The following is a 15,389-nucleotide window of genomic DNA, read 5'->3' as shown; positions in this document are numbered from 1 at the left end:
AGAGACTTACTTTGTTTGCATATGTATTTGATAAATACCATTAATAAGAAGAGTCAAGTACTTCAAAAATAGGGGGCTTATTGTTATTAACCAAATTCATGATCTGGTTTGATGACCACTTGGGGATTCTATGTTGTTTCCTTTCCTTGATCAATATGTTACAGCATTTAACGCAGTTCTTGCATCTTCGGGAGGTTTTCTGATAAGCTACTTCAGGCATGTTGTTAGATACAGTGCAGAGACTCTAGGAATGTTCTCCTTTTTAAGAGCAAACCTCTACAAACTGCACTAAGTTTATACAGATACCATTGCTAGAGAAAAATATAACAAAGGCTTCCATATAATAGAGGCTTCCAGAATGTTGGCCAGGTGCTCTGGTACCGGGATAAAGAAGCAGCAGATGAGGAGGAGGAAAGATGGAGTGTAAGCCATTGAGGAGTTCTGGTGCTGCGCTACTTCTGTAGTGCGTGTGGGAGCAAAACTAGTGGCTATGTTTGCACTCAAGTCAGCAGGTGTGAGTGAGAATGTGCTGTCATTATCAGAATAAAACTATGTTTAGTTTCTGTGAAAAATAATGTAGGGTTTTGCAGCAAAATTGTGTTGTTGCTAGCCCTAGGCAATGGGATGTGCCTTTGCTGCAGGGAGAAGTGGCTGTTCCTTCTGGCAGGCCATACTGTTGCTATGCAAGTTTTAATAAATGAGTGTGAATTAATGTTATGTGCTCTGGAGCTAAACTAAGCATGTGTATTTCCTTACCCAGCTATCTTTTCTTGCTCTTCTGTTCTATGTGGATAATATGCTGCTAAAACCATGCCAGTGTAGGATTCCGTACAAGTGACTTTCCTATCAAATTCTATCGTTTGTGGGTTGATATTCCCCCTGGAACAGCAGATGAAGGCAGACGGCAGGCTAATTGATTCAGCGCTCCCCCATTGCTTCTCAGCACAAGCACTTAGATGTAATAATTGTGAAAGAGAAGAATTGACGCTGAGCTATAAACTGGTGACACAGAACTCAGTAAATGGTTGTACTCCACAAACTGCCAGCTAGTCAGAGTATTGACATATATTTTTACTCTTTCAATGCATTTTTCCAACTAATACCTGTAACTAATGTAGTTTCCCATGTTTCAGTGGCATAATGTTCACAGTGGATTACTATGGAGTGGGAGAAGGGGTTGGTTTCGTTTTTCCCCATAATAAAATCATACCCTCAAGCTTCTACAGAACAGTGGTATTTCAGTGCACTCAGGAATTGTGGCTTAATATGCATAAATATTCCTTTTCCCCATTTAAAAACAGTAAGACCATATACTAAAAGCTCTTTCCATTAGCATAATTCCACCCAATGCAAAAATGCTGTATGTTTAGTATCTTCATACTAAACAACAGAATAGTTATACGGACCTTGTCTCTGCATGATGTCTGCTGACAGAATTGTATTTCTCAAGAAAACTCATCAGCTGAAGTAATGTTTTAGTATCTTGAAAGTGTCCAGTATGTTGCTTTAAAGGGATTTTATTTTTAATTAAGCATCAGGATTTCTATATCTATATGCCTATATCTATAGCTATTCCTATATTCCTATAAATAGCATATACCTCTAAAAAATGAATATATGCCATTTGTGTAAAGCATCAGGATGCAGCACATTCTTAATTTCTTAATTCTTAATTCATTCTTAATTTTTTGTTCAGCTAAACACAGTCTCAATTTAGAAAAAGAGGAAATACTATGATCTCACTGCCCAGTAAAATTTCCATATTCAGATACAAGGAAAAGCATTTCTTTTCATTGTTTTCCACACAGAAATTATGCATTTCTACAGAGCTGATGTTTTCTGCTAATGTCATATTCTTCCTCCATTGTATTGGCAGAGAGCTTTCTCCCTTTCTGTCTTGAACACAATTCTTAGTTGCAGTCTTTCTTTTCAAAGTTTTCTAATTGTTTATGCAAAGAAATAAAAAATTGAGAAGTACTTCTATTTATCTATGCCCAAAGCTCTTACCAGGGTGCTGTCTTTCTGGTGGTGATTGATGGAAGCTATGAAAATTAACTTTCTTTTCTGGTTACCCACAACAATAAGCAAGTTCCAGATCTATAGTCATGTAATAGTCTCAAACCCTTATCACATCGTGAGGGTGACATTACCAGACTAAGTATTGGTTCTTTGTACCAACCACACACTGTATGTTCATTCTGGGACATATGCTGTGTTTCGGTTTAGGATCATGCATGCTTTAGTATGAACCAACTTTCAATATGATATGTCCTTTGGATTTTTATGTTGCCGGATACTGGTAATGGCTGATTGTTATCAACCTGATCCTTTTCAGAACATATTTGTCAACCTCTGGAAGCAGCAAGGTCTTGTTCTTGTAAATATATGTTCTGCTTAATAGGAGACATTTTTGAGTTGACAGCAGAGTATTTGTCTGGGATTCAGTTATCTAAAATGCCTATCTAAAATTCAGTTATCTGAATGCTTCCTATAAGGAAGGTATGCTTTGCCTCTTGCTGTCGCTTTCAAAGAGTGCAGAACTACAGGTCTTGTAATCTCTACCACTCAAACATGACTGTCTGAGATTTTCTGCAACATCTCAAATGACATAAAACATCTATGCTTAAGTAACTGAGCTTTTTAGTAAGTGAAAAAAGCGCGTTATTTGTACATATTCCTTTAATTATTTGACAGTTGAATACCTCAATTTTAGCCCTCCTGCTCTTAGTATTCACAGATTTTGCTTGCTCCTTATTTCCAAACATGCACAGTGAATGAAATACACTCATTTTTGTCTTTGATAATTTCTATAACAAAGTAACTTACAGCAACACTGAAAGGAAACTGGAATTATTTGCTGTGTAGCTCAACTTAAATGAAGAAAAATGTCAGTGGTGAACCTCAACATGTATGCCTTTTCTGAAGGTCTATATATATGGCACATGATCCACCATGAGGGTATGGTTGGTAGAATCCATGTTTCAAAAAAGAGGAGCAAAGTTTTATTTGGGAAGTCTTCATATGTTCATTTAGCTGTGATGTTTATATGTGAGATTATGGAACAATTTTTGATTTTAAAATTGAATTTCTGTGCACTGCATTCTGGACTCTATACGTGATCACTTCTGAAAACATTTTAAAATTAAAGCCATGGAGTTTGGAAACACTTTGACAAGACTGCCAAATTTAGGGTTTTCTGGGATAGCCTGAGGGAATGCTTTTGTTACATATCTTTGCCCATCAGATATGAAAATGCTATGCTCGGAACTCTTAATTAAAGGATTTTTTTTTTTTCCCAAGACTATGGTAGGTCTAACATATTTAAATGGCAAGTGCAAAATGCATTGAGAAGAAACAATAGATCTCTTGCTAGAAAGTAAAAAAAAAAATCAAAGCTCACTTAGACTTTAAGCTCAGAAAATGCATATATACATCTTAAACCTAAATAATCCTCACTTGTATTTATATTAGTTCAAAAAGCAAACACAAACCCATAGTTGCATGAATTTTCAGAGGGATGTTTTTTCTTTCTACAGAACCAGCTGTGAAATACCTATAAGGTGATGAAAACAAACTTATCATTGCCTACATTATTGAATAGATGCTTGCTTGATGTACTTGCAAAAAACAAACAAATTATTCTGATTGTCAGCTTAAATTTATTGCAAGTTTGGAGAATCTTGACTCTATTTTTATGCAAGATGTAGAGCTCTCCTTTCAGATACAGCTTCAATGTTGGCACTCAGTGAGCACTAACATGAGCCAGCTGTAACGGTGTCTCTCAATCTCTGTGCCTATGCTGAAAGCTGAAAAAGTGGATCGAATGATAGAGCTCTTATTTATCAGTGCTATTTTAGATATATCACAAGTATTTAATTTAAAATGGATGGATGAGATAATCTGAGATGAATCTGTGCATTTAGGCAATGAAAACATGGACTCTTTTGATTGGAAGGGTGAAACATGGAAAGCTTCTGATGGTAGCAAAGTGAAAAGAGCCTGTATCTATACTTCTGACTTTTGCTGGCATCCCTATATTGACAGGTGTTTGGAGATCTGATAGAAGCTCTGGCTTATCTGTGTTAGCTGTCCTACCACTAAATCTGGTTCCCCGACTGCCCTGGCCTGGCACGAGTGCTTTCAAGTGGCTTATCTTGGAAGTACTGACATAAAACTCAGCTCTACTGGTACAGCTTCACCTCTACTAGTCTCTTTTTGATTTGCATACGAAACTGTAAACTGCCTTTACAGTAGAACCATTTGGAATGCATTATGAATATCCAAGAGGTATATTTTTCCTTTAAAACCTCATTTTTTTTCCATTCCTCCTAGAAATGCTGGGATTCTTCATTTGCAAAGTATGCAGAAAACAACTTCCTTCTGGTTGCAGCTGTGTATTGTATGGCTTGGATAAAAAGCAATCAAAAACATTTAACTGTATTTTGTAAGATCTGTTCCAGTGAAACCACTGTTAATTTTGCAGAGTTGTTTTTTCGTTTTTTTTTTCCTTAAACAGACAGCTTCTTTTATCAGCCAAAGAACAAGTCATTTGATTAATGATCATTTTTATCTCTTTGAAAGGATCCTTTCCGACCATTGGGGTGAAGTCTCTTTCGAGATTCCTGAGGGCGGGATTTTTAAATAGCATCCTGACCTCACATCCAGTCTCAGGGGGTGGATCTTTACCCCCCAGCATTTCCTCTGGTAGGTATTCCAGCCTTTTTCCCCACATTAATTTTTCTCTTCACCCTCTGAACCATCTCTCCACAGCTCTCAGGGAAACAAAATTTGATACTGTTTACACGAGGAGATCAGATGTCCCTTCCGATTAAAAAGTCAAACTGGAAAGAAATGGAAAAGAGAAGTTACTCTTCAAGGACTAGCTATTTTCCTTGAATCACTGTATAGGGGAAAGTATGAGGGAAAGCAGTTAACCTAAATACTTCAAGAGAAAGCTTGGTGTCCTTAAATCAAGTGTTTCATGGAGCACACCTGTGTGCACCAGCAAAACAACACTTTAAAAATGCCTTTGTAAAATCCCACTTTTGTGACTCTATGACTCTTCTCTAAAAATTTGCATTTCCTTGCTAAAACATGGACGTAAAACAAAAATTTGAAAGGAAAAATTTAATTAAGTAATGGAGTTTGAGTCTTTTTTATGCTTCCATAGTTGTGACTTCTATCTCATGAAAACAGCCTTAATTCTTAAAAATAACTTTTTAGAATAATTTGAACTACTTTAATTCTCTTTTACAGTAAATGAGAAAATTCCATGGTTTCTGTTGTCAGCACAGTACATCGCACCATTTCTTGCTAGGTCTCCAGCAGTGCTATGAGTCTGTGGTGGCACAGAGGACTTAGAGTGTTGGCTTGTGGTTGAATGTAGACTAAGAATAAGAACACAGTGCCAGGTAAATAGGCTGCTCTCTGGTACAGGGCTGAAGCAGGAAATACAGATAGGCTAGAAGAATTCCCAGGAAGATTTTTTGTGTTCTCCATTCTCTGGAGCCATTAAAAATCATCTGTCACCAAAGCTAATAAACACAGAGGAAATAACGGTATCTTAATTATGGTTAAAATTGAATTGAAGTTGAGTTCTGTTTCTCTCCAAGCTACATATGTATATGCAGAATTAATCCATACATGGGTTAATGTCATATCTATATCCTTTCAGGACCTCTTACCAGTAATGTTACTTACAGTTTTTGGCTAAAGAGAAAAAATTGTCTTATGGTACAATTAGGAGGCAGTCTGAAGGATGGCGTACGTGGTATTGATTTGCTATACAACAGAAAATGCTCTACCTCTTTGTGCCTTGTTTTATCCATTGTGAAAATTACAAGCCTCATCAATACATGTTACTCAATATGGGATTTACTTATTTATTTATTTATTTATTTAAGTGCTATTATTTCTTTGTTTGCTTTCTTTCTTTGAATAGAAGCTTCTGAGCAACTTTACTGTCTTCTCATTGACTCTTTAGGTGTCTTTTGTCAACAGTCTGTAAAATGCTTTTCATATATTTTCTCTGAAGGATATTTCATTATTCAATAGTCATTAGGCAATTTTGGCAGTCAGCATCACAATGAGAATGGTATCTGTCACAAAACAGCTCTATGGAAGAAGAAATACTCCCAGCACCCTCCCTCCCCTGAATTCTCTGTTTTGAATATTGTGTTATGTGTAGCATATCACTGATTCTATTAGTTTAAATATGCCTTAACTGCATTAATAAATTGGCTTTTCACCTAGCTACTTACAAGTTTTTCTTGTCCATTTGTAAGATCCCCAGGACTGCTGTTTTTCTGAGTGTTTGTAAAGCATCACATTTTGGACTTAAGTCATAACTTTCAGTGTGATTACTAGTAAGAGTGTTTCATAATCTCTTGCTATTAAGTGTCTTTTACTAAGAATTCGATCTGATGAAATATTCAAAACAGGGAAAAAATAGAAATGCTGTTTGGTCACATCAATAACAAAAAAGAGCCCAGAACCAACCCCATAGAGAGAGATAAATGCTGCCCATCTTTTGCAAAACGAAGAATATCAGGTAGTTGAAAGCCACTAAGGAGATGTGACAAATCCAATGGAAGTTTTGTGTTTCTTTGAGAAAGATTGTTGGTGTAGGAGTGGGCAGGTGGCAAGAAACTCCACATTAAAAGTCAGAAACTGCTATTAACATATGTATCCTAACAACCTTATCCGTAATACTTCTCTTTAAGTGAACAGTTCCTCTCCTGTGAACAGTTAAGCACAATCTTAACTCTGTATTGCCTCCTTTTGTTGCAGTGATGTCCAGAGGATGCCACTTTCAATGCACACTGACTTTCTAAATTACTAAAATCAACTTTGCTATATGTGTGAACCAAAACCCAGTACACTCGCTGTATTTTTTTGAAGGAAAAAAAATCTCCTGTTGAAGGGAGTACTGATCTGAATTGAGAGAAAGTCAGAACTGTATCTCTTACTCTTTATGATTCAGTAAAAAAGTTCATCCTTAGTAGTAGTCACTTGAGCACAAAGAGAAGGAAGGCACCCTTTGTCCCTTCCTGTTGAAAAACGTTGCACTCAGTACCTGACCTTTTTTCTGAATACTGCTTTACCAACAAACAGATATCTAGGGCAACACTGCCCACAGCAAGGGGGTTGGAACCGAATAATCTTCATGGTTCTATCCAACCCAACCCAAACTATTCTGATTCTATGAACTCCACCCATAAGGTTTTCAAGGACTAATAACCATGCTATCGTGGCAGTCTCTGGCTCTTTAACAGTAATATGTGGGCAAAATCATCTATCCACTGGACTCTTGTTGCTTCCCCTGTCCCCAGCCTTTTCCCTCTCTTACTAAAAGTGAGAGAATTGCTGATTTTGTGTTTGTACTAGAGGGAAGAATGTTTGACTGCTGCCACTGGTGGCGCTGTGACCTCACCTCCATTATCTGAGATTGTTGGGCTCATACTGAACAGTACCTGTCATAAGCCTAACAAAAATAGTTACCATTTAATAACTTTGCTGAATTATACACTAATTCATGTATAGCTTCTGTGTAAGATTTAGGTGAATTAAACTACGTGGAAAGCTTAAAATGCCTGCATTATTCTTCTGTAAGGGTCATGAGGAACAAAGACAGTGAGATGGTTTTATTTACTAAAGCATTTAACTCAAACTACGTGCTAGATTTACTCCAAAATAGTCCAAATAGGAAAAATTTAAAAAAAAATCCTATTAAAGAAAAAAAAAAAAAAAAAGAAGAAAGAAACATTTAAAGTGATTTTTTTTTACAGAATTCCCCAGATATGTTGTTGAAGTTAAATACTAAGAACTAAACTGGGAAGACTCCCAGAGAAGTACCTGGAAAACTTCTTGGCAGAGCAGAGTAGCACTTGTTTTCCTTTTATGTTTTTCCACTTCAGGCAAGGGGAGGAGGCAGTGCGTTTACTTACACTGTTGCATTGACAGCCGGTGTTGAGTTGCGTGTAATCTGGTGTTGGGTTTTACATTGCACAGAGGTTCATGTATGTGAAAGGTTCACATACATTCACATAGCTAACCTAAGGCTAAAGATGAATTTGTGTTGCAGGCATGGGACTTGACATCTTTCTTCATAAAAGATGTAAAAAAAAAAAGTAGATTTTTTTTTTTTTAAACCTAATCATAGCTATACTAATGCAATAGCATTTATATTTGATAGTTCATCAGAAGTCTGCCACTTCCATACAATGTTTCATTAGAAGTAAGGCCTGCAGGAGGCCTGCAAAGATCTGTCCTATGTTTTTGGAGAAAGAAAAAAAAAGTATGCCCCTTTAAAGAGAAAAGCTTCCTTTTCATTTAGCTGTTATTTTTGTCACAGTTTTTTTAGTCTCTCATTATCCCACCTGTTAGCAGTACAGATTCACATGACTTAGTTGATGCAAATCTATATTGTAATGGTTCATCACCAATGGATTCACAAAAGCAAAGTAGACCTTTTCTCAAATCCTTGCAAAAATTGAATAGAAATTCTAAAGTGTCCAATAGTCTACATCCTCATCATACATATGTTGGTATGAACAAAGAAGCTTAGCCATTTCTTCATATCTACAGGGGCACATATATACGTGTGCATGTTGAAAATAAATAGCTAAGTTGCAGTGCTGCTTCTATTTTTTTCAAATTCTTACTTGCCCAAATTAGTAGTGTTTGCTCCATTTTGGAAGATCTCTTAGTTTCCTTATCCAGCTGTGTATTTGCATCTCTTGATTTCAGTCACACATAATGTGAATGTAAACCCATATTACCTGGCAGAAATTAGATGTAGAAAATGGTATGGTTTGCTGCTGTTGTTGGAGGGTGTTGGAGAGATTATAAACCTGATGGATCAGAAAGAAGGGGAGGGAACCGAAATACCTTTACTGTTGTTTCTTTCAAGTTCTGATTTTTTTTTTGTTAACAAGAACAACTAGAAATGAGTGTCAAGCTATGAGTAACTATGGAAAAGTCCCTGTTAAGCAAATCTCCCCACTTCTCTCCATAGTGTTCAGTATTCAGACTATATCAACAAACCACATATATGGTAATATTCACATTTTTAATATGGAGCTTCTCAAAAACCTCAGACAACTGTAGAATATTAAAGCAAGTGATTATCAGTTTTCTTTCCCCTAAAATTAATATTTTCCTATAATTTCAAAGTGCACCTGAGTGAGCCCATTATTCTTGATGTTATAGAAGGTGACAATTGAAAGCAAATTGTATTGACAGACCATTATTGAACAAAATTGCTCAACAAGAACCATCAAGGAGCAATTATGCATATTGAAACTCAACTGTAATTTTATGGTACTCCGATAATGAGAAAAGTAACCATTAATAATTTTTTTTTCAGTTAATGTGTTTTTCCCTACTCTGGATTCCAGTACCTAAAAGTGGCTGTGTTTTTTTTGTTGAACGAAAATTGCTAAATCTTTCTTGCTGACTAACAAACTGATTCTTTTATTGCATTCTCTAGAATATCTGAGCCAAATAGCTCTTCTAGTTTATCCTTTCCAGCATCAGTGCTGTTTCACTGGCATGTCTAGCCTATAAACCCTATACATAATGGCATGCATTTTCTGAGTACAGATGCTCAAGCTGAGAATGTATGTGGACTTTACCATTAGGCAGGCAAAGAGTACTTCACAGCCAAAATACGGATGATCAGTGAGTAACATAATTAGTGAGATAATGTTCTGGTCTATTAACGTTTAACTTGAAATGTAGAACAGGGATTGAGCTCTGAGTGTAGGACATGAAAAAAAGAGGTCTCCATTCTCCACCCTTGCTAAATAGCTCACTTTATGATGATGCCCAGACATCATCATAAACAGTTACAAGTGTTTTAGTCCTACAAGATGTTCAGGAAAATACTACTGAAACCTCTTTCAAGTCAATATAAAGTGGTTCTTAAAAAGCCCAGAGATGTCAGCATGGTTCAAGGGTATAAGAAGGTTTTGAAAAATAGAAGAAGACTCTCCAATAAGCTTGGATATACTTAGAATAGCTCATGTGGCATCTTTTAGAGCTGTTCTTCAAATGTACTGGCTCCTGTTCCTGTTCCTGTCCAGGAATACATAAGACATCTCACCATAATGCTGAAGGTGTTTCTTTTTCATTTCTGTTTTTAATGTTCATGTAAACATAAGCAGCAGGAATGAAACAAGTAACTAACTCCAACTAATGAAATACTACTATTCTGCTTTTACCATCTGCTGCATTCTCTTTGTTTCTCTCACGAAAAGACAAGAACAAGAAAAAAATCATGGGAACAATGCAGCTGCTTTCTTTTTGCAATTCTACTTTCTTTCCTCAAAACCTTCCAGAATCTCTTTTGTAGGCACATGAGAGGAGTGAATTAGGAGGAATCAGAGGCTACAGAAGCTGAAGTCTGCTAAAACTTATTTTGTCCACAGCACATTCTCCTGTTGTTGTGTGAGAACTAGAAGAGCTGTTTGCAGCACTTTGGGTACTGAGTGTAAACAACCACACAGTAGGTTTTTGTGTAGTGAGTGTAAAATACACAATATAAAAATATAATATTATTATTTTTTCATTTTATATATATAATCAATACAATATAAAATTACAGAAAAACAGCTCAAAGGACAATATTTTCAAACTGTGATGATACAATGGATCTGCAGAAGTGATAGAGCAGTGTTTTCTTAGAAGAACTAGAGAACAGATTCAAAGATTTTGCTCTGTGAGTGGAAGAGTAAATATCCTGTTTATGGAGGCATTCAAGGCCAGGCTGGATGTGGCTCTGGGCAGCCTGTTCTAGTAGTTGGTGACCCTGCACATAGCAGGGGGGTTGAAACTAGATGATCATTGTGGTCCTTTTCAACCCAGGCCATTCTATGATTCCATGAATGATTCTATAATTCTATTTATGTTAAAAGTTCTATTTCCATAATGGGAATAAAAGATTTAGTTAAAAGTAAAGACTGTAGAAATGAGCATATACTAAATGCATTCTTTTTTGTGGATTAATCTTACATAAAATGTTAATTAAAGTGGGCCTTGCTGCGTTATTTAAAATGACACAGGAGACAACAAGCTGAATATTTTGGCATTGATATGACACTTCAAATTCTCCTCCTTATGCATCACTCTACCATTCAATTAGATTACATGCTATCAAAATCCTATGGAAAAAAAAGAGAACTAAAAACATATATACTGTGAATTTTAAATGTGCTTGCTATTTCACATCATTCTGCATCACACGGCTTCCTTTTTTCCTTTGCTTATAAAAAAAATGTCAAGCAGATTGATCAGTGAAAAACACAAAACTGTAACATGAATTCTGAGGCGGCATGACACCAAGATGGGATGTTTGTAATTTATGCTGGTTTTGTTTCATTGACATTACAGTAGAGCCATGTGGGAGAATTCTAATGACAAACTTTCTCAGGGAAAAATGAATACTTTGTCAAAACCAGTCAGCCACCTGTCACCAGGTGATGTTTGCATCAAAAACCACAAATAACCCCAGAACCTCCTGCAGATTCATCTAAGTTTTGAGTAATGGAATCCGTGTTCCTTTTTCTGGATCACATAAAGCACTGATACTGCTTTCATGTGTTCAGTCCAGTTTCCCTAGATGCAGGGAGTCTGACAGGTCTGCCATTGCTGCTCCTTTTATGTTGTGCAAGCAGAGAATGCTACTTTCTCCAGTACCCGAGGCAGGTGGAAGGGTAAGGTAGAAATAGTTAAGAGCTGTGCAGGAATTACAGAAACAGTCAAAGTGGGTCAATATGCCATGTATAAATAGGATTGTAGTTTCATATTGGTGTATTTAGTATGTAGTGTGCATACTTTAAAAATGTTTTCTTACAGTACTCCCCACTCGAGCACTTCTGGGTGTCTGAAATTGGTGCAAGAATGACTTGTTTTGCCGACTAGAACCTTGGATCCACTTTCAAACCATTTTGTATTTTGTCCCCCCAACTCTGCCATGAAGTTGAGCGCTCTCTTCTGGCAGTACCTGCAGCTTTTAACTCTCACGTGTTCAACTTTTATCCTGAAAAAAACCTGACACCATTTTCAGTGTCCTTATTCCATGCCCTCTCTTATATGGATCTTGACTGTAAAATGAGTGGCTCTTATTCATGTACTGTTTAGTGCCTGTTTCTATATGAAAACACTCACCTGAGTTAGTCAAGTCTTTAAACTAGAGAGCTTCCCCAACTCCCATCTTGTATTGCCTTCTGTCGTCACTCAGTCGAGTTAGAGAGCTCTCACAGTTTCTTGTAGCATCATTGTAGTCCTCAGAATTGTTCTCTTTATTGTGTTCAACATACATCTTATATACCATTCACTTACAAGCCAGGAATTCCTGTCCCTCTAATCAGTTGATTGGTCTAGCTTCTCCCAAAACACAGTGATAAAGGATGAAAGGTTTCTTAAGTGTGATAAGATTAACAATACGTACAAAAAGAACCTCCTGTTTACCCTTAGACACAAACAGATACCATTTGCTCTCTGTCTTACACTCCATACTCCCAAGGTTTCACACTGATAGGGTCTATCAAGGAGTCTGAAAACTCTTTGCTGACTTGCTCACAGTTACATCTTCCCCCACAGCCTTCCATTTCTGTTCATCTTTAAATCTGTTCCTTCAAGTAAGGTTGTCCATGTTTCATCTGTGTAAGCAATCATAAAAATAGGAAAATAATTCAATGCCTTCCAGAATTGCATAACCCCATATAAAATACTCAGATATCTTTTCTCAGAGACTTCTCTGCCCCATGCTATCAACACTGATTCCAGTCCTTGTTCTGAGGATGAAAAATTCATCTTTCTCAGTATCATGAAAACAACATGGATTTTCATAATCTAAGTAATATTTATGTCATCTTCTTGTTCTTCTTTTTGTTAGTTTTTTTTTCAAAGTCATTTTTGTGGTACACTTTAAACCAAAAGCAGTATTCCATGTTGTACAAGATTCAGCACAGACCTTAATCTTTTCAGGACTCAGATTATACCGAAGTATGTAAAGGATAACATCTGCTCTTTGCTGCTAAAATATGAAACTAACAGCAACTAACCAGGGATTTTATTTTATGGCAGTCCTGTGCTGATCACCACCCTCTGACCTTCTAAAGATTAGGCATCCCAGATCATGCTTTATCATGTTTAGGTCATCATAAGTAGAGCTGTGCTTTCAGTTTGCTTCCCAGATCTGGTACTGATGGATTTCAGTGGGTATTCATATCAGGATCTCTGATTTTCGCAGAGTATGGTGCCATCTGTCCACTGCCTGCCTTTGGGACCAGTGGCTCTGTCTCCATAGAGATGTCCAATGTTAGATTCTCTCCTTGCATTTACCAGAGACTCACATCCCAACATCTCAGCCACTTTCTCCAGAGCCGACTGCTAGTCCCCTTCCTTTATCTGTGAATGGGAGAGCCTGTTCACACACGTGCACAGTGGAATCACTGAAGTGCCTCTACAAGGTATTGACCATGAAACAAAGTACAGCACTGTGTGTTGGTAACCAAATGCAGCCTGACAGAGGGAACTGTGCTTTATGGGTGGAGATGGCCACTTGATTTTCTGAACCTGTTTTTCCAACCCTTTAAAATCAGGTTGTGTCTTACCTTACATTTTCTGACAGTTGATGTTATTAGATTTGTAAAACATTCAGAAACTAAAAAGAGTATGCTATACTACTAGTCAGCATAAGCAAAGTGAAGAAAGCATTAATTTTTAAAATTCTCTGAACTGTAGAAGCGCAAAACGAGAGTTTAATCAACAGATGCCGATGAAAAGAAATACACTGAATAGGAAATAGATTCACACTTGCAGGTGAGATCATTTAAAAATAATAATTAAGAAAAAGCTGATAATTTGGTAATTCTTCCATTTCAGAAAGGCTATTGATAAAAATCAAGTATGTAGCTGAAAATTTTTGCACATACTCAAATATGTCTACTGTCTGAACATTATTAAGCACTGTTTTATTCATTGAGAACTTAAACATGTGAGTGAATACAACAAGAACATCAAATCTTATTAGAAGAAATTAGAAGAAAAAGATATTGTGAGAGACTCCAGAAAGACAAAAATAAGCCACATCAGCAAGCATCACCAGTACATGTGGAATTCAGTGTTGACACTCAGGGAAGGAAGCCTCTAGGGAACTGCTTTAGCAGTGGGTTGGACTGGATGATCTCCAGTGGTCCCTTCCAACTCCTAGAGTTCTGTGATTCTGTGAACAGAGAAACTGCTCATTTAGTTTTTTCTAATACAAGGTGAACTGTAACAACACAGGAAAGATAACTAGCTGTGGCTTATTGTGTATTGTAGACAGTTTAATTAACACCTCCATTATTAATCAAAGTGAAGAGAATGCTGGCATGTACAGAAATGGAAAATTGTGCTGGAATCTTCATAATGCTATTCTGTAATTTCTCGCCTTGAATATTGTGTTTATTTGTCATCACAGTGTCCAAATAAAACATAATGGTAATTTCAAAGATGGGAGAAAAGTCCTAAAAGAGTGTTCTTTTGGATTTGAAAAACACTGGAACAGCAAATACTTACAGAACGTGGAAAGGGAGTACTTGTGTCTTCACCACTTGAAGCAGCACTGATTTCACATAAATCCCAAAAGGGACAGGCATTGTCAGGAAAAGAAAAGTTTGCCAATTTGAGACTTTCTACTTCCTTTGCTATCTTATTAGCATACACTGCATAGAGTAGAATGGCTCATGTACAATACTAACAGTTCTAAAAGAGACCTCACGGTGCAGCCTGGTTAGCATGCCTGTTGAGCCTCTCCTGTTAGACAGTTCCAGAGTGGTGGCTTAGTCTTGGATATAAACAATGAAACAGTATTTAGTAAAGTGTCAAGGTTAAAAGTTTGTCTTTATATTTGGGTGTTTTCTTAAGAAATTAAAATAGCTTGTAATTCAGTTTTAAAGAAGGCTGAATTTGGATATGATGCTGTCCTGGAACCAAAAAGGAAAGCTATTCTGGTTAGGCAGAACTTTTACTTGGGTAACTTAATGTATACACACAAATAAACATAAAAAAACATATGAACTCAGAATTCTGCTGGATTAAGGAAACATGCACTCATATGTGCACATATGCACACCAAATCTAGGAGGGCTTTTGTGCATTAACTCTATTTTTGAGTCTATCTGTATGCCCCTGAATTGTTACAATATTTTTTCTTTGAGAGGGAAAATCATGGCACTGACCATGCAATTTCTTGGAGATTGCTTATGCTTCTTTTTCCTTGCCTCAAATGTATTCTGAAGTATTGTTGAAAGATACATATATACCCAAAGTATATTTAAGTTAGATAGAGCTGTTCTTAGCTAGAGGTACAGCAAGAACTCTTGTTTGGAAGTAATAGTCAC

At 36.7% G+C, this 15,389-nt stretch overlaps 1 protein-coding gene across 2 annotated transcripts in view; it reads left to right on the top strand.

The window, feature by feature from the left end:
* The window catches only part of EPHA6 (EPH receptor A6), a gene marked incomplete at both ends in the record, with an annotated part of 498,668 nt that overhangs the window by 409,745 nt on the left and 73,534 nt on the right, over positions 1 to 15,389 (top strand). For both annotated transcript variants that reach the window (XM_079541645.1, XM_079541644.1), the window contains one exon: positions 4,582 to 4,708. In XM_079541645.1, the coding sequence (XP_079397771.1) occupies positions 4,582 to 4,708 (127 nt within the window). The remainder of the gene's footprint in view (positions 1 to 4,581; positions 4,709 to 15,389) is intronic.

This window comes from Tetrao urogallus (assembly GCF_951394365.1).
Source record: "Tetrao urogallus genome assembly, chromosome: 1".
Taxonomy (NCBI): domain Eukaryota; kingdom Metazoa; phylum Chordata; class Aves; order Galliformes; family Phasianidae; genus Tetrao; species Tetrao urogallus.
This window is presented reverse-complemented; position numbering and strand designations above follow the sequence as displayed.